Genomic DNA, 17,871 nt, shown 5'->3' on the forward strand with positions numbered 1-17,871 from the left:
CCAGCTTGGGGCCTGCCTGGAGCCCCAGCTCTGCTCTGTACCCGGCCCCGTCCCTATAGTCCCCAGAAGCACGGCTCCAAGATGGAAGGGGGAGAGAACTTCCCTTCTTTGGCTAGGGGCTCACTGTCTCCTGACTTAGAGTATCTTTCAACCTCTCTCTCACTGGGGAACACTTTCATCAACCCCCTCTGACTGGGGAATCACTCCTATCTCCTCTATCTGGCACTTGCCCTTACCTCCCCTCTCTGACTGGGGTCTCACTCTCCCTCCGGTTGGGGTCACTCTTCTCTGGCCAGAGCCTCCCTGGTAGGAGCAGAGCGAGGAGCCCCATCATGCAGCCCTGGCCCCTGACCTGAGCCCTCTGCACCCACAGGCTGCACTGCAGGTGGGCGGGCATGGTGAGCGGCTGACACAGTGCCGCGAGGTGGTGCTCACCACATCCAAGGCCATCCCGGTGCAGGTGGATGGCGAGCCCTGCAAGCTTGCCGCCTCACGCATTCGCATCGCCCTGCGCAACCAGGCCACCATGGTGCAGAAGGCCAAGCGGCGCAGTGCCACCCCCCTGCACAGCGAGTATGTTTTCTTCACAGCCTCCATGTGCCCTGGGCCCAAGACCAGACTCTGCCCCTTTCTGAGCCTTGGCTTCCCCAACTAGAAAGATGGCTAACAGTCCCTCTGCACCAGGGCAGTTGGGAGGGGACACTTGGCTAGGTTCCTGGGCGGGGCCCTTGCCGAGTTCCCTCTTATTGCCCCTGCTCTCAGCCAGCAGCCAGTGCCCGAGCAGCTACGGATCCAGGTGAGCAGGGTCAGCATGCACGACTACGAGGCCCTGCATTACGATAAGGAGCAGCTCAAGGAGGCCTGTGAGCATCACGCGGGGCTTGAGGGGTGGTGGGGAAAGGGGGGCTGAAGAGCCACTGAGTCCCCTGTGGGGACAGCGGGATGTAGCCATCTGCTAACAGCCTGCTCTGTCTTCCAGCTGTGCCACTGGGCACTGTGGTGGTCCCAGGAGACAGTGACCTAGAGCTCTGCCGTGCCCACATCGAGAGGCTCCAGCAGGTGAGGGGCAGAGGCGGGGGCCCGAGCCTGCCCTGCGCTGTTTCCTCCTGTTCCAAGTTCTGTCCTCACCCAGCCCCGGCCTTTCTTCTCTCAAAAGGAGCCCGAAGATGCTGGAGCCATGTCCCCAACATGCCAGAAACTGTCCCCCAAGTGGTGCTTCCTGGACGGTGAGTGCCCCTGAAGGGCCGGCTGCTGGCAGCCCCAGGCCATGTCCTGCCTTCTCCATGGGGGGCCCTGGGTGAGGGCAGCAGAGGACCTGGGCTTGGACAAGGGCCCCTATATCCTCAGCCAACTCACTGTCTCCCCACAGCCACCACTGCCAGCCGCTTTTACAGGATTGACCGGGCCCAGGTGAGCACTCGCAGTCCTGCTCTATCCAGAGCTGGTTCCAGGGCACCTGGCATCACCTCTCTCATTAGCCCACCTCTCCACAGACAGGCTCACCTCATTCTCATATTCTATAGTGCGTTCACATCACCCATGTCCATGGATAGGGCATGGCCCTGCCCTCCAGACTGGGGTGCACAGGGACGGTACCCACAGGAAAAGGGAGCTGTGTACCCAGAGTTGGTCTTGCTGGGTGGGGTGAGAGGGCCTCAAAGTGCAGGTGCCATCCAGGGAGACACAGAAGGAAAAAGCACATCTGGCCAGGGGCCAGGTTGCCTGGGAAAAGGTTTATCAGTGGGAAGGGACTGGCAAGCTGGTGGGCCCAATACACAAAGCTCAGTGCCTGGGCTTGGGTGGTGGGAAAGAGGAGGGGTGAATAGAGAGGTGAGGGGAAGAGGGACTGGCAGGGCCACTTGTCTGGCTGCCTGTCAGTGTTCACACCCATAGCAGAGGCTTCTCCAAGTCTGCTAGCCCTGTGGCCCTTTTACCCCACCACCTGCTGCCCTGGAAGGCTGTGAACCTCAGCCTGACCCTCAGCCGTGGCCTCACTACCCACAGGAACACCTCAACTATGTGACTGAGATTGCACAGGACGAGATCTATATCCTGGACCCAGAGCTGCTGGGGGCATCGGCCCGGCCTGACCTCCCAACCCCCACTTCTCCTCTCCCCACCTCCCCCTGCTCACCCACACCCCGGTGAGTCCTGAGGCTCCTCCAGTCCCCTGGCTTTAAGTCCTACTTATAAGCCAGCAGCTCCCGAAGCCCTACGTTCAGCCCCAGCCTCTTCCCTGAGTGCCAGCCTCACACTCCGTCTGGCTGCCTTTGTGGTCTCCACCGGCTCCTCCAGCTGACTCATTCGCACCAACTCAACCCGGCCAGCGACCTGGGCTCCCTCCCTGACTCTCCTCCCATCCAGCTCTGACCTGACCTTTCAGCAGTCCTGTCAGCCCTCCCCACCACCTGATCATACCACCCATCCAAGCCACCATGCTCCTGGCCTCCAGCTCTCCTGCTCCCCAGCCTAGGACTTCTCCCAGTACCCGCGGTCATTTCAGCGTACAGAGCCTGAGCCTGCCCTCTTTCCTCCTTCACCACCACAGTCCAGCCCCGCTCACCTCTCGGTTCTTTGAGGCCTCAAGTTTGCCCACCTCTGCACTTGCCTTTGCTGCCTCAGACCCTTCCCGTTCTTCACAGAGCTGCCCCCTTCATTCACACTTCCACTTGGGGGTTCCCCCCCAAGGGAAGTCTTCCTGGGAATCCCATCTGAAGTTGCTGTTCAATTACACTACCCTGTCCATCTCATATTCTTCATAGTACTTTCCTGCTCTCAAAAGACTCTATTTATTTGTTTACTTGTTTGTCTCCCTGGCTAGAATGTAAGCTCCCTGAGAGCCAGTTGTCCGTCTGCGGTGTTCACTGCTGTATCTCCAGTGCCTAGAACAGCACTTGATATGTAGGAGGCACTCAATAAACCGTTGAAAGACTGAAGGGTGCCCCTGTTTGGGGCTGGGAGGGTAATAAGCTGGCCTGTGCTGTAGCCGTGTCACGTCTCATCCTGCTCTGTTTGTAGGTCACTGCCAGGGGATGCTGCACCCCCTAAAGGTGAGGCTTCTCCCTGGTCATAGGAATGAGGTTGGTGGGGAGGTGGGGCCATACACAGCCTTACGCAGACATAACTGTCAAGGTCCATGTGGTTACATTCACCATGAGCCCAGCCCTCGGCACACATGCCCCAGCAGCCCCCTTCTCTGTATGTTCCCCCCCCAACACGAGCCCAGGCCTCCAGCCCTGGAGTGTAACAGGCAGGTGTCCCTGCAGGTGAAGAGCTGGTTGAGGCTGCCAAGAGGAACGACTTCTATAAGGTACTAGTGCCCTGGCTCCAGCTACTTGCCCTTGGCAGCCCCCTCAGGCACTGAGAGTGGTGCCTCTGGGGGGGCCATGAGCTTGCCTGTTCAGGTGCAGTCATCTGTCATCATCTTGCCCTCAGCAGGGTCTCTGTGGAGATTGTCCCATTCTGCCTTTCCCCTGTCCAGCCCACAATCCGTGTTCCTTCCTAGGGGCTTCCTAGCTCAGTCTGCCTGTCCCTGGTGCTCAGAAAGGAGCAAGTGTTAGAGGAACTGCAGGCTCCAGGGCCTGGTTGTCAGTGCTCCCGGGGAGTCCATGGGCACTTTAGGTGAGATAGGCCCTGATGCTCCAGGAAGACCCCCAGCGGCCCCTAGAGAGTAATGTGTATGAGCACTAGTGTCAGGCCTGTGGCCTGTGTGTGAGTTGGGGGGCGTTTCTGTGGCTGGAGAGGGTAGGCCAGAGGAACCCCAGCCCTGCTCTGCCTCCTGCCCTCAGCTCCAGGAGCTGCACCGAGCTGGGGGTGACCTCATGCACCGGGATGGTCAGAGCCGCACACTCCTGCACCATGCAGTCAGCAGTGGCAGCAAGGAAGTGGTCCGCTACCTGCTGGACCACGGTAAGCTGTGCCACTGGGGCACCCTGGGCTGAGCCAAGGTGGGAGGAGAGGCTGCCAGGCATCTGAACTGCCCCTCCCCTCTCCTGCAGCCCCTCAAGAGATCCTTGACGCTGTAGAGGAAAAGTGAGTATCTGGCAGTGCAGGACCCTGGTTACCCTGGAAACGGCCCAGTCTTCATCTGACCCCTCATGTTTGGTCTGGTGGGAGCCCATAAACCCCGAACCCTGCCACATCTGTCATCCTCTGGGCCACACCCCCTTACCCCTGGGTCCCAAACTTCCTGTCCTTTCTGATGGTCCTGGGGAGACAGATGGGAGGGCTTAGAGGACTGGATGGGGTCCACAGCCAGCCCCTTTTCCCCCAGCGGGGAGACCTGTTTGCACCAGGCCGCCGCTCTGGGTCAGCGCACCATCTGCCACTACATCGTGGAGGCAGGGGCCTCGCTCATGAAGACAGACCAGCAGGTGAGCAGACCGGCAGGGCAGGCAGGGAGTCCACGAAGCCCCCAGCCAGTGCTCCCCCAGACTCGGCCCTTGTGAGGGGAGCCTCAGGCGAGGGCCACCTCTGGGGATTTGAAGCTGTTCCTCAACCTTAAGAAACCTGAGCCAGCAGGGGTGGGGCTGGCCTGGCCGGCCTGCTGGGCCTTCCCTCCCCCACCGGCAGCCCGCGGGAAGAGGGCCTGCCCTCTCCTAAGCCCCATCACAGCTCCTCCCTCCTCCAGGGCGACACTCCCCGGCAGCGGGCAGAGAAGGCTCAGGACACGGAGTTGGCCGCCTACCTGGAGAACCGGCAGCACTACCAGATGATCCAGCGGGAGGACCAGGAGACGGCTGTGTAGCTGAGGCCAATGCTGAAGAGGGACAGCACCAGCCAGAGCAGGAGCCCCCTCCTCACCCACCTCACTGCCACATTCCAGTTGGGCAGCCACGGGGGGACCCATGCCCCAGGGAAGGAGCCCCTGCTGTCCCCTGAGGAGCCACCCAAACTAGGGCTGGACTCTGAGGAGCTGGAGCATCTCACCTGTGCCCCTGAGCCCTGACCTGACCTGGAGGCTCACAGGAGAGCAGGAAACTGGACTGGACTGGGCAGGCCTTCTGGGAGCTGGGGCTGGGCCACTGCAGGGCAGCCCTCACTCTCGGTGGGTGCCCTCCCTAGAGTTTAGGGACCAGAGGAGGAGGGCAGAGGGGCTTGAAGCTCTGTCAGGGAGCCTTCCTAAGCCACCTGGTCCTCAAGGGCCCCTACTCTGAGGGTCCTGGAAGCTCAGTCCCACTCCTACTCTGACACCACTCTTCCCAGGGCTTCCTCCCAGAAACCTGGAGCCTGCTGCATTTGCCTGCCCGCTGCCCTGCTTGGCACCTACCCCTCTGACGTTCCCCAGTCATTTTGTCAAGGACTGTGTGGCCTGGGGGTTGGGGTGGGGCTCTCACGGTGACTTGTTTACAGCTGGGTGTGACTCAGTAAAATGGTTTTTTTTTCTTTTCTGTGTTTCTTTTTTTGCGGGAGACAGAGGTCTTAGAGCAGCAGCAGGGTCTTCTTCTGGATTAACTTCTAAGTGGGGGCCTGGATGTCATGGACCCAGATCCTTCTCTGGGGGTCCTGGGTCTCATTGGGGGGGGCGGATCCCAGGGCTGCCCTAGGCCCGACCTCCGCCGGCTGCCGGGGGAGGAGCTGGGTTCCACCGGCTTCCCGCTTTCCTCTGGGACAACAATGAAAGTGAAAGAGGTGGGGCAGGGTCGAGGACTGGCTACTTCAGTCAATTTGCCCTGTGGCCTTGGGCAAGCCCCCTCCCCCAGGCCTCTGTTGCTCTCGCTGTTTAGGGGGTTCGGATGCGGTGATCCCCGAGCTCCCAGGGTCAGAAGGGGGGGCATGTGCTGCAGCCGCCGAGGCCGGGTCTGGAACTTCTCAAACGGCTCTTGTCAGCTCCCAAGTCACCAAATCCAGGCCTGCGGGCTCCTCCTCCACCTCCCCCACCCCGCAAACCTGCGCTCCAGGGGAGGCGCAGCGTCCCCCCCACCCCTGGGCTTCCTCGGGGACTCCTGCCCCAGGCCCCCAACACTGCACATCTGGCGAAGCTGTCGAGGGGCTGATGTGCCCGCCCAGCAGCGTCGGGGCGCTGGGGGTTGAGCAGGCCCCGGGGGGCGGACCGGGGCTCGGGACGGAGCCGCTCCCAAGCTGGACGCGGGCCCCGCGCCGGGCGCAGGACGCCCGGGACTCGGTGCCCCTCGGTCTCCACCGAAGGCTCCGCAGGGAGGCCCGTGTCCTTCGGGGAGCAGGGACGGCCCCCGGGAGGGGGCAGAGGGCGGGGATGTAAAGTTGGGCCTGGGGCCGGGTACGGGGGACACAGGGCAGGACGGACCCAGGCGTCCGAGGGCGGAGAACACCGGCGGGGCGAAGCGAAGCGAGGATGCGGGACGGGCGGCGGGGAGCCGGGTGGCGGCGCCAGGAGCGCGCGGAGGGAGTGGAGGCGGGGACGCCGGGGTCGGGGGCGGCGCGGGTTTGAGGGGAGGGGGCGGGCCCTTCCTCGGTGGTGGGGGCGGGGAGGGGGCGGGGGCCCATGTGACCGGCTCAGACCGGTTCTGGAGACAAAAGGGGCCGCAGCGGCCGGAGCAGGACAGGCGGGCGCTGGAGGGAGCGAAGCATCGTGGGCAGCGAGCGAGTGAGCGCGCGGGGCGGGAGGGGCGGCTGTTCACCCAGGGGCTGGGGCCGGGGGTCTGAGCTGCGTCCTGGGGTCCGAGCATCCCCCCGGAGACGCCCCCGGCTCTGCGCCCCGGCTGGCGGCAAGGGGTCGGCCCCTCAAGTTCTCCCGCCGCCGGCGGAGCGGCCCGATCCTCTGGGCCTGGAGAATGGGAAAGCTGGCGGGAGGTCCGTGCACGTGGCTCCCCGGTGGGGAAGGGGGCGGGCGGGAGGCGCTGACCCGTGCTCCCCCCCAGGATGCAGCACCGAGGCTTCCTCCTCCTGGCCCTCCTCACCCTGCTGGCGCTCCCCTCCGCGGTGACCAAGAAGAAAGGTGATGTGAGGTCTGGGGGACTGAAGGAGGGCTGGACACGGGCAGGCGAGCCGGCAGCCCCGGGGCTTGGCCGCCTGGGTTCCGAGCCCGGGACCCCAGGAAGGGGCCCCCGAGTGGATCTCTAGGTGCCCCGGGTCCTGAGCCCTGTTCCCGTGCATTTTAGACAAAGTGAAGAAGGGCGGCCCGGGGAGCGAGTGCGCGGAGTGGACCTGGGGGCCCTGCACCCCCAGCAGCAAGGACTGCGGGGCGGGTTTCCGCGAAGGTGCCTGCGGGGCCCAGACGCAGCGCATCCGGTGCCGGGTGCCATGCAACTGGAAGAAGGAGTTTGGAGGTGAGGTGGGGCGCAGGCGGAGGGCAGGGAAGGGGGCGCAGCCTCGCCGACGCCCGGGCGGACCTGTGGAGCGAGGCCACAGCCGCCCCGCTCTGACCCTGGGCACCCTCCTGCCAGCCGACTGCAAGTACAAGTTTGAGAGCTGGGGATCGTGTGATGGGGGCTCGGGCACCAAAGCCCGCCAAGGCACCCTGAAGAAGGCGCGGTACAATGCCCAGTGCCAGGAGACCATCCGCGTCACCAAGCCCTGTACCCCCAAGACCAAAGCCAAGGCCAAAGGTCAGCCCAGGGGAGCGGGGTGGGGTCTGGCAGGGGCTGCCCCCCCTGGGAGGGGAATGGTTAAGCCTGAGGTTTGAGGCCCTGGTGAGACTTCTGGACATCTCAGCACTGTTTTCCCCCGTAGACACCTCAGGTGGACAGGAACTGAGGTCCACCCATGGTGCTCAAGAGACAGTAAATCCTTGTGGCCCCAGTAAGGACAGTCACACTGCTCTGTTGGGGCATCTGGCTTAGAGTCCAGGGCAGGTCTGGGAGGGCTTGGCTTTGCCCCCTGCCCACCCTGCAGAGCATCTGGCCGGCTCTGCCCTTTCTAGCATGGAAGGACTTCACCATTCACACTTTCTCTGCCCATTACTTTATTCCCAGCAACCCGGGAGGCCAACCCGGCAGAGGTGAATCAGCCACCTCTGAGATGAGGTGGAGGCTGTTGTCCTGGGTTTTGAGGGCCAGGACTTGGAGGGAACTTGAAGACGACCGATCCCCAGGGAAAGATGAAGTGGGGGGAGTGGGAAAGGTCCCGCAGGGAATGGCTGCCTTGTCCCACGGGCTGTCGTGTCCCCTGATTGAGAACCACTAGGGTGCAGAATTTTCTTCTCCCTGATGTATAGAGGGGTCGTTCCTGAGTCACCTGAGCTCTCCTAACGCAGTCTTTCTTTCTTGTTTTACAGCCAAGAAAGGGAAGGGAAAGGACTAGTGACCAGGCCTGAATGCCAAAGAGCCCGGGCCCACGCCCCCCTCCCACAGGCCCAAGATATAACCCGCCAGTGCCTTTTCTTATGTCAGCTTTATCAATCACGCCCTGCCTCTTCCCTTCTCCCCCACCCCACCCCCAAGTGCCCAAAGTGGGGAGGGACAAGGGATTCTGGGCAGCCTGAGCCTCCCCCAGAGGGACTTCCTTCCTGTGCCCCTTTTCTTCTTACCCACAATGATGCCATTACTAAGAAACAAATAAACTCATTTTCTCCCAATAAAAGGTTTTTTTGTTGTTTTTTTTTTTAATATATAAAAGCCCCTTCCTGGGGAGTTTGCTGTGGTAATTTGTTGGGAGTGGGAGAGTGTGGAAGGGAGAGAAGGCTGGAGGGAAAGGTGGCTTTCTTGGGGGCTTGGTGCTCCTGGCAGCTCATGGAAAAAGGACAGTCATGAAAATTTCTTCCAGATGCCTTTACTGACCCACGAAAGGGGGCCCCCACCAAGTCCCCTGAGCCTTTCAGTCCTTGTCTCACCAAGGCTGGGGGAGGGAACCCACAAGACACTATAGCCGACACTCCCAGGCAAAGGTCCTTTGGTCCAGCCCACTGCCAATCAGGAAAGTTCTGTCCACCGGGAGAGTAAAGATGGGGGTGCCCGGCCGGGCGTGGATCAACGGTTGAGCATCGACCTAGGATCCAGGCGATCAGGGTTCGATTCCTGGTCAGGGCACATGCCCGGGTTGCGGGCTGCAGCTGATCAATGACTCTCTTATCATTGATGTTCCTATCTCTCTCTCCCTCTCCCTTCCTCTCTCTGAAATCAATAAAGTTATATTTAAGAAAAAAAAAAAAAAAAAAGATGGGGGTGCTTGCCAGCCTTAACCCCACACTCCACTGGCACTGAAGTCTGTGCGGGCGAAGTCCATCTCTGTCTCTGGTGACCCAGGCCTCCCTAGCCATCTACAGAGGCCACTGGAACACTGCCCTCCACAGCCCCACCTTATGTGTGACCAGGGTCAAGCCCTCCACTTTGGGAAGTGGGAGGGCTCTTCAGAATCAGAGCCTGGCCAGCGTGGCTCAGTGGTTGGGCATCGACCAACGACCCAGGAGTTTGCGGTTTTACTCCTGGTCAGGGCACATCTTTGGGTTTGGGGCTGGATCCCCAGTAGGGGCTGTACAGGAGGCAACTGATCAATGACTCATCATTGATGTTTCTATCTCTCCCTCTCCCTTCCTGTCTCCAAAATCAATAAAGATAGATTTTTAAAAAATCAGGTGGACTGATCCGTGCTCAGGCTGGGACCCCTGGGACCAAGGAGGCTGGACCTCCTGCTGGTCCATCCTGACTGACCAGGGCTGTGCTTCAGAAGGCGAGAGGGTGCCCCAGAGCCCACTCTGCCTGCACACCCACCCATCCAACCAGTACCTGGCTGAGTAGCTGCAGCAAGGGGAGATTTCTACCCCTGGAGTGGGATTTGGGAGGAGGGGGCTGAGCCTACATGCAGGTTGCAGGGGGGCAGAAAGCACCGATTACAACAGTGAGGGACACTACTCTTCCCTTCCCGAGCCTCTTTTCCCAAGCATTGGCCTCTGCTCCTCCAAGGGGGCCCTGGGCTTCTGCTCCCCTCCAGATGTCCATTCTTCCAGCCACACTGGTTGCTCATAGCGGGGCAGGTGCCCATGAAGGCCAGTGCCCCCCAGCTCCCTGAGGCAGGGCAACAGAGACTGGCCAGGCTGTCCTGGTTCGGATACTTCCTGGGGCTGACCCTTCTCGCCTGAGCAGAGCTGGTCTCTCCGAATCCAGCCAGAGCTTCCTGAGCCTCACAGGGTCTGGGGACCTCAGTTCTCCCCTTCAGTGATCGTGAACATGGAGAGGTGCCTCCAAATCTTGCCCACAGCAGCTGAGCCATGTGGTCCGCCAGCACACACACACAACCACCAGCACCTCCTATGGCACCCCTGCCTGCCTACCTGGCAGTGCCAATGTTCCGATACTGGCATAGCAGCAGGTGCTTGAAGGTCTTTTTAAAGGTGGCATTGCAGAGGGCATAGCAGGCAGGGTTGATGGTGCTGTTGACATAGCAGAGCCAGTAGCCAATGAACCACACAGTTTCGGGGACGCAGCTGTGGCAGAAGGTGTTCACTAGGACCATAACGTTGTAGGGCGTCCAGGTGAGAATGAAGGCCAACAGGATGGCAAAGATGGTCCGAGTCACCTTGCGCTCCCGGGCCGCCATCTGCCGCTTCTTGCGCACCTGGTTGCGGGCAATACTGGCAAATTTGCGGGCCACGTTGGCTGCTGGACGCATGCCAGCCGGCGTGGCAGGCACAATCTCGATGGCCGTCACACACTCGTTGCCTGTCTGCTTCGTCACAATCTGGATCTTGGACCATTTGGAGGCTGGGTTGAGGGCCCGTGGCTGTAGGCGAGGGGCAGGCGTGGCGGGCGTGGTGGCCTCTGCGGTTGACAGCTCTGTGGTTGGCCGTTCCTTGGTGTTCTGGGTGGCGCTGCCTGAGCTGGACTCGTTGGACGTGTCCTTGTCGGCCACGGGGTGTGGCGGGGGTGGCAGGGCGGGCGGCGGGGCCTCCTCCGGCTTCCCGTTGCGCAGCGCCTCCCGAGCGGCTTCTGGCGGGGGTTTCTGGGCGCTCTGCTTCATCAGGGGGCTCCTGAGGAAGGCCAGGGTCTTGGCCTTCTTCTCCTTCGGGCCCTCGGGCCGGTGCTTGTGGACGCGGCTGCGACTGGCCAGGGAGATGTGGATGTAGAGCACCGTCATGATGACCACGGGCAGGTAGAAGGCCGCGATGGCGGTGCCGAAGGTCACCGCCGGGTTGGACAGGAACTGGATGAAGCACTGGTTGTCTGGCACCGTCCGCTCGCCCACCACAAACTGCCAGAAGAGGATGGCGGGCGCCCAGAGCACGAAGGACAGGACCCAGGCGGCGGCGATCATGAGGCCGGCCGTCTTGGTGGTGCGCCGGGCGGGGTAGGTGAGCGGCTTGGTGACGCAGAAGTAGCGGTCGAAGCTGATGATGAGCAGGTTCATGACCGACGCGTTGCTCGCCACGTAGTCCAGGGCCAGCCACAGGTCGCAGACCACGGCGCCCAGGGGCCAGTAGCCCTGGATGATGTACACGGTGTAGAGGTTCATGGAGAAGGCGCCGATGATGAGGTCGGCGCACGCCAGGCTGAACAGGAAGTAGTTGTTGACCGTCTGCAGCTGCCTGTTGACCTTGATGGACAGCATCACCAGGATGTTGCCCACCACCGTCACCAGGCTCAGCGAGCCCGTCACCGTGGCGATGAACACCATCTCCACCGTCTCGTAGCGGCTATGGGTTGCTGTGACCAGGCGCACAGACTGGTTGGCCGAGCTGCCGTTGACCGGTGTGAAGTTGGCCATTTCGGTTCGTCCCGGGTGGGCAGTGTCTGGGGGGGAAGAGGAGAGGGGAGTTAAAGGGGAAACGTGGGGCCCCTGGACTCACGGGGCCAGAGGACTTCATCCTGCAGGACCTTAGGAAACTCTGTCCTATCACCTTCTCATTTGTTCCTGCTTTATTTATTTATTTTATTTATTTTATTTTATTTTATTTTATTTTTTAAATTTTGTGTTTCTTTTGTTATTAGACAGTGGCCGGTTTTGTTTTGTTTTGTCTTTTGCTCTGTTCCATCATTAAACTCTCATTCTTTTTAAAAAATACCTCTTTATTGATTTCAGAGAGAGGAAGGGAGAGGGAGAGAGAAACATCAATGATGAGAGTCATCGATTGGCCGCCCCCTGCTCGCCCCCTACTGGGGCCTGTGCCCTGACCCCAATCGAACCGTCACCTGGTTCACAGGTTGACGCTCAACCACTGAGCCACGCCGGCCGGGCTATTTATTTATTTTAATCTTCACCAGAGGATATTTTTTTCCATTGCTTTTTAGAGAGAGTGGGAGGGAGAGAGAGGAACATCGAGGAGAGAGAGACACAGATTGGTTACCTCCTCCCGCATGTACCTTCACCGGGGCCAGGGATCCAGCCTGCTAGTGAGATACGTACGTGCCCTTGGTCAAAATCGAACCCAGGACCCTTCAGTCTGAGGGCCGACGTTCTAACCACTGAGCCAAACCAGCTAGGGCCGCGCATTATGTAATGAGTGAGCACTCGTGCTGCAGTTACAGAAGTGAGTGAGACACACACAGGCCTCACTCTCACGGAGTTTACAATACAATCCATCAGGAGAGATCTACAAACAAGTGAGCAACAACAAAAACGTGCTAGAAAGAAAACAAGGCAGGGAGATGGCACAGAGAGTGGATCAGGACCCACAGGGATGTCCCCTGCTGGGTGATCAGTGAAGGCCTCCCCGAGGAGGTGATTTTTGTTTTTTAATGTCTTTATTGATTTCAGAGAGAGCAAGGGAGAGAGAGAGAGAGAGAGAGAGAGAGAGAGATCAATGATGAGAGTCATTGATCCGCTGCCTCCTGCACACCCCTGACTAGGAATCGAGCCTGCAACCTGGGCATGTGCCCTGACCGGGAATCGAACCTCGAAAACTCCTGGATTCTAGGTCAATGTTCAACTGCTCAGCCATGCCAGCGGGGCCCAAGGAGGTGATTTAGATGATGGCAAGGAGGCAGCCATGTGAAGAGCTTCAGAAAGTGCCCTAGTCAAGGGCAATGGCCAGAGCAAAGGCCCTGAGGCATGTGTAAGGCAAGAACAGAGGGCCAGTGTGGGTGGGACCCAGGGAAGGGAGGGGGAGAGAGGATGAGTGGTCCCAGAAGTCAGCATGTGGCTCTGGTCAGAAGTATTCATTATTTTTTTATCATTTTTTGTTGTTGTTATTCCTTACCCAAGGATATTTCTTTCATTGATACTTAGAGATAGTGGAAGTGTGGGGGGGAGGGAGAGGAGAGAGAGAAACATGGATGTGAAAGAGACACATATCGATTGGTTGCCACCCGCATGTGCCCTGACCAGGGGATCGAACCTGCAACCCAGATACATGCCCTTGACCAGGAATCAAACCTGAGACCCTTCAATCCAAAAGTCGACACTCTAACCACTGAGCTCACTGCCCAGGGCAGCCCTTTGACCATTTCTTAAGCAAACATTACCAGGGGCCCTGCTCTCCAGTCCCTACGGAGGTCCTGGGGACAGAGGCAGGTATATATATCAGCAGCTAACATTCATTCTCCACTCTCAATACTTTTTATAAGGATTAACTCATTTCATCCTCACGACAAACCTGTGAGAGAGATGCTCTTATTTTTTACTGCTTAAGATGAGGAAACTGAGGCACAGAGGTGTTAGCCTGACCAAGGTCCCACAGCTCCTTTACGCCATGTTGCTGCCGCAGAGCTAAGAATTCTGGGAGGGGGAGGTGCAAAGAGTCACAGGAGCTGGTGATGCCACCTGGGGGAAGGCCTCCCAGAGGACCAGAGGAGGTGGCAGGGAGCTGGGAGCTGGGAGCTGGGAGGAGGAGGGGAGAGTGCCACGCAGGGAGGCTCAGGGAAGCACAGGGTCTCTCCCAGAGCCCTCACCCCACCCCAGGGCCTGGGGGCGAGGTGCAGGGTAGCTGGGGTCTGTCAGCAACCAGGGGCCATCAGGAGCCCAAAGGGCCCATCAACTGAGGAAAGACACACCTGGCTTCCCAGGGGTCAGGGTCAGCCCCAAGGCCTCTAGGAGAACCCAAAGGGTGACAGCCCCAGGGGGAAGAGTGAAGAGAGGGGTTGCTGCAGGGGAGCCTGTGCCCTGCCCCTGAGGGCATCCCTTGGCCACCAGCTGGGGTCCCCCCAAAATAAGGCCCCTGCCCTGAGCCTGTGCTCCTTCCCACCCAGGCTCCCCTCTTCCTCTCCCAAACTTGTGAGGGAGGCCCACACCCAGTGCGCTGTGCGCTGTGCCAGGGCAGCCGCTCTGCCCAGCTCCTTCACACCCGCCAACACGCGCACCATTGCACACACGCCGGGCCCATCACAGCACCACCAGCCACTGTCATATACGCAGCTCTTTGCGTCTGTGTGAGAATCCGCGAGGGAGAGGCAGCGGGTGTGGGGGGAGGGAGGGAGGGACGAGCACTCACTGCAGCCCAGCTTCGCGGCCAGTGGGGATCTAGCTCTGCGGCCTCACACAGGCCACCTCACCTTCCTGCACCTCTCTCATTTGCTAAATAGAGAGGGCTCGGCTCGGGGCAACCTCCCACCTGAGCAGCTGTGGGGATCAGCAACTAAACTCCATCTCCAGCATGAAAATGCACTGGAGGCTGGAGCCAAGTCCCCGGTGACCCCCCAAGCCTGGCCTCAGCCCCCCTAATCCACCATGGCAGACACAGACCCAGCCTCCTGGCCTGGTAGTTTGAATTCGCCTGCCGAAATCCTTGGTTCACTGGAGGGAGAGGCTCAGAGATGGGTGGTGTCACCCCCCCCCAAGGTCATAAACGAGTCAAGGGCAAAGACCAGATAACGCCCCCTCCCCAGGTGTCTGATAGCCCCTCAGCTCCGGGAGTCACTGAAACAGTACCTCAGGGATCACCCTCTGAGCTGGGAGGGCTGAAGCTTCAGCTCGGAGAGGCCGCCCTCCCCAGACACAGCAGGCAGGCTCAAGGTGGGCAGGAGTGATGTGCCAGCCAGCCCCAAGGAAACCATGGTGTTAGCCCCTCAGGACCAGGACACAGGCCAGCAAGGTCAGAAAGGGGCTGGAGGTGCCAAACAGGCAAAACGTAATCACTCTTGTTTATTGAGCGTTGACAATAAATCAGGACTCCCTCTGAGCTTTGTATATAGGTTGTCTGGTTTAATCCTTACAGCCGCCTGAAAAGGCAGGTAACATTAGTATCCTCTTCTTACAGATGATGATAATGTTAATTAATTTGCCCAACGCCAGCCAGTGTCTAAGTAGGGGTGGGGGTAGAATTAGAGCCCAGGAGACACCTTCTCAACCCCAAATTCTGCCTTAGAGTTTATTTCCTACTTCTGTTCTCTCCCCTTTATAACCACACGACTAGGGGTAGGTCGGCGGAGGCTTAGGTAGGGTCCCCACCCATTCCCTGCCGCCTTCCCCACTTAGCTTTCCCAGAAGAGATCTCTTGTCTCCACTGGGGACATCGTGTCTCCAGAGAGGTGGTCGGTGGTTTCGTCCCGCTCTGGGCCCGTTTGGGGAAGCTGCCAGCTGCAGACAGGGCGAAACGCGGCGTCTCCCCGCCCGCCACCCAGCTTTCTGAACTCCTCCGAGTCTTCGGCGACACCCTGACCTGAACTCTCGCTGCTGTGCTTCCAGGGATCCGCCTGGGATCCAGCCAGGCGGGCAGCCCCGCCCAGGGTTGTAGGCGCCGCTAGATGGCATTGTCGGCCCCTGGGTGCCCGCTCCGGACCCGCAGCCCGCAGCCCGCAGCTCTTGGCCACCGCCCCCAACTCCGAGAAGACCGTGAGCACAGAGGGGGCCCCAGGCAGGGAGCTGCCCTCGGCTCCGCACGGGGTTCAGCGGCGGGAAAGTTAAGGGCGCCCGATTCCACCCGGCACTCGGCGCGGAACGCGTGGGCGGGAAGGCGAGTGCGAGTTCTGGCTGCGAGTGAGGACAGGGGAGCGCGAGTAGAAGGTAGTAGCTGTCCGCATGTGCGGGTGTGTGCGCGCTCAGCCACGCCTGGATACCAGTGCGCCCCGTGCGCGCGTGAGCATGTCCGTGCCATGTGCACGCGTGCATGTGCATGCGTGCGTGTGCCTGGAGTGCTGTGGTCTGGCGGTTGCACACGGTTCGGTTGTGCCTGTGCCTGTGAGCTTGGGTACACGAACAAATGCAGGGCCGACACTAAGTGACCTGCCACATTGCAAACGCCTCTGCCGGGAGATTCAACCCAGACTTTGGCTGGCTGAGCTCGGATGAAGTCCGGCCAAGAGCCGGCGAAGGGACCTCGCCCCGCCTGTGGGTGGGGAAGGGTCCCCGCAAGACAGCTCTGGGTTGCGCCAGCCCCCAGGCCTTGGGGCACTGTGTTAGCTGAGCGCTCAGTAGTGCTGTGCCCCCAACGCTTCGGTGTGGAGTCAGCCTAGGACTGACCTCTGCCGAGGGGCCGCCGCTGAAGTCCCCCGCTTGGCCTTGCGGGACACCAGGCTCGGCTCAGCGTTCCTGCTGCGTGTTATCGCCAAAGGGCGCCGGCAGCACCCCTGTAACCCGGAGGCCCAGGCGGGGCTTGGGTTAGGAAAGTGTAAGATTCTTCTCCCGCGCTCCTGACCCTGGCCCCGGGGAGAAACACCGTTTAGCCCTCGCGTCTAGAGTGGACACCCGGTTTCAAAAGCCCAGGGATTGGGTGGGCCTCTAGGACCCGGCTGGGACTTATTACTGGGCCATCTGGAAACTCGACTTTGCCCTGGTGGTCGATGGGGCCCTGTGCCTCGCCCTCGACCAACCCCTTAGCACGCAGCTCCTGCAGCCTCTGGGCGTGGGCACCGTGCTTCGCCGGGTCCCGAGCTCCCCCATCCCCCTTTCCCGGGCCAAACAGGAGCGCGTGCTCTGGACACCGTGGGGGTAGGGGTGGGTCCTTAGGCTTTCACTCTAGGGCTCCGGGAACGCTGTGGCCGTTGGCTCTGTCCCTGGGGTGAGAGAGGACACTCAGGAATTCAAGGGAGAGAGAAGGGGTGCAGGGGACTTGGCACTGAAATTGTGCCTGACACTTCAACCAAAGGGCTCGGGGTTTAACGCTGGATCGCCAGGGCTCTGGGCCTGGGCACCAGCGAGGGGGAGTCCCGGAGTGGGGGAGGGAAGCCAGACGAGGGCAGGGGTGCTTTCCGTCGGGGTTCAAGGTCGCTGATGGAGGACTCCATGGCCAAGAGTGGGTTGGCAGCGCCGGGGAGCGGGGACACGGGCGGGAAAAAGGCTCTTTGGGGCTCCAGCGCCCGGCGCCCTGCAGAGCTGCCAGTGGGAGGGCTGGAGCGCGGGGTCCTGCCCCCGACGGCCGCCCCTGCCTCCGTGGGGCTGTGAGCGGGCACACCCTACCGACATCCTGAATGTCCATTCCTTCCCAGAGGCGCACTTGCAGGAACCTCCGAGAGACACCCGCCTTCCTTCCAGCTGTGCCCTCTGCGGCGCCCAGCAGCGCGCCCGCCCCGAAGAAGCCTGGGGCCCTGTCCCAGTCGGACCCGCCTCTGAGGAACCTCGGAGGGTCCGGAAGCCCCGGTCCCTACACCCTAACCAAGTCCCCCCGCCCCCGCGCTACCGAGGAAGTCACTTACCAGACACCTCCGCCCCGCTCCCTTCGACCTGACAGACGGCGGGATAAGGGGCGGCCCCGCGGGCAGCGGGCGGGGCGGCCGGTCGGGCTGCGGGCCGGGGGCGGGGACGGGGTGCCGAGGGGCGGCCCCTGCTCCGCCCGCAGCTCCGGGCGCTGTGGCTCCGACTCGCGCTCACGCTCGCACTTTTCCCGAGCCGCGTGATGTCACGGGGAAGCAGCCAATCCCGGTGGGGCCGCGCCGCCCGCCCGGGGCCGCCACCCAACGAGGACGCACGGGGGGCACCACCCGGGCGTCGGGGACCCCAGCTACGCGCGCCCCTCGCAGGAGCCGGCCGGCAGCTCCACGCTCGGGCACTGTGGGGGCACCACCCACGGTTGAAAGTGCTGCTTAGCTGGGGGCTCGGCCCTCGGAGAGCCTGGGGGGTGGGGTGTCCGCGTTGTCATGGGGACGCGGC

The 17,871-nt window shown here is 61.1% G+C and overlaps 3 protein-coding genes across 8 annotated transcripts in view; 2 read left to right on the forward strand and 1 right to left on the reverse strand.

The window, feature by feature from the left end:
* Nucleotides 1-5,388, forward strand: part of DGKZ (diacylglycerol kinase zeta) — a 29,142-nt gene extending 23,754 nt beyond the window's left edge. For all 6 annotated transcript variants that reach the window (XM_087821847.1, XM_087821848.1, XM_087821849.1 and 3 more), the window contains 12 exons: nt 374-573; nt 763-863; nt 980-1,059; nt 1,157-1,226; nt 1,370-1,410; nt 2,005-2,144; nt 3,019-3,050; nt 3,267-3,310; nt 3,789-3,909; nt 3,999-4,032; nt 4,274-4,373; nt 4,631-5,388. In XM_087821847.1, coding sequence (XP_087677973.1) covers nt 374-573; nt 763-863; nt 980-1,059; nt 1,157-1,226; nt 1,370-1,410; nt 2,005-2,144; nt 3,019-3,050; nt 3,267-3,310; nt 3,789-3,909; nt 3,999-4,032; nt 4,274-4,373; nt 4,631-4,747 — 1,080 coding nt within the window. In that variant the 3' untranslated portion in view covers nt 4,748-5,388. The remainder of the gene's footprint in view (nt 1-373; nt 574-762; nt 864-979; nt 1,060-1,156; nt 1,227-1,369; nt 1,411-2,004; nt 2,145-3,018; nt 3,051-3,266; nt 3,311-3,788; nt 3,910-3,998; nt 4,033-4,273; nt 4,374-4,630) is intronic.
* A 1,078-nt stretch (nt 5,389-6,466) lies between these two features.
* Nucleotides 6,467-8,499, forward strand: MDK (midkine). The gene is made up of 5 exons (XM_087822360.1): nt 6,467-6,565; nt 6,840-6,916; nt 7,080-7,247; nt 7,365-7,526; nt 8,195-8,499. The coding sequence occupies exons 2-5, from the start codon at nt 6,841-6,843 to the stop codon at nt 8,218-8,220; spliced, it is 432 nt and encodes a 143-aa protein (XP_087678486.1). The 5' UTR covers nt 6,467-6,565; nt 6,840; the 3' UTR covers nt 8,221-8,499.
* Nucleotides 8,500-10,182: 1,683 nt separating this feature from the next.
* Nucleotides 10,183-11,616, reverse strand: CHRM4 (cholinergic receptor muscarinic 4). The gene has a single exon (XM_087822361.1). It carries the CDS (start codon nt 11,614-11,616, stop codon nt 10,183-10,185), a length of 1,434 nt encoding a protein of 477 aa, XP_087678487.1.
* Between the last annotated feature and the right edge of the window lie 6,255 nt (nt 11,617-17,871).

This window comes from Miniopterus natalensis, chromosome 11, assembly GCF_054644295.1.
Source record: "Miniopterus natalensis isolate mMinNat1 chromosome 11, mMinNat1.hap1, whole genome shotgun sequence".
Classification (NCBI taxonomy): domain Eukaryota; kingdom Metazoa; phylum Chordata; class Mammalia; order Chiroptera; family Miniopteridae; genus Miniopterus; species Miniopterus natalensis.

What these genes read in the sequence shown, in the direction of transcription:
- MDK (XM_087822360.1), top strand. Translation starts at nt 6,841, where the DNA reads ATGCAGCACCGAGGCTTCCTCCTCCTGGCCCTCCTCACCCTGCTGGCG. An exon ending in CGCGGTGACCAAGAAGAAAG is followed by an intron (nt 6,917 to 7,079) that starts GTGATGTGAGGT and finishes CGTGCATTTTAG; the next exon opens with ACAAAGTGAAGAAGGGCGGC. An exon ending in CTGGAAGAAGGAGTTTGGAG is followed by an intron (nt 7,248 to 7,364) that starts GTGAGGTGGGGC and finishes CCCTCCTGCCAG; the next exon opens with CCGACTGCAAGTACAAGTTT.
- CHRM4 (XM_087822361.1), bottom strand. Translation starts at nt 11,616, where the DNA reads ATGGCCAACTTCACACCGGTCAACGGCAGCTCGGCCAACCAGTCTGTG.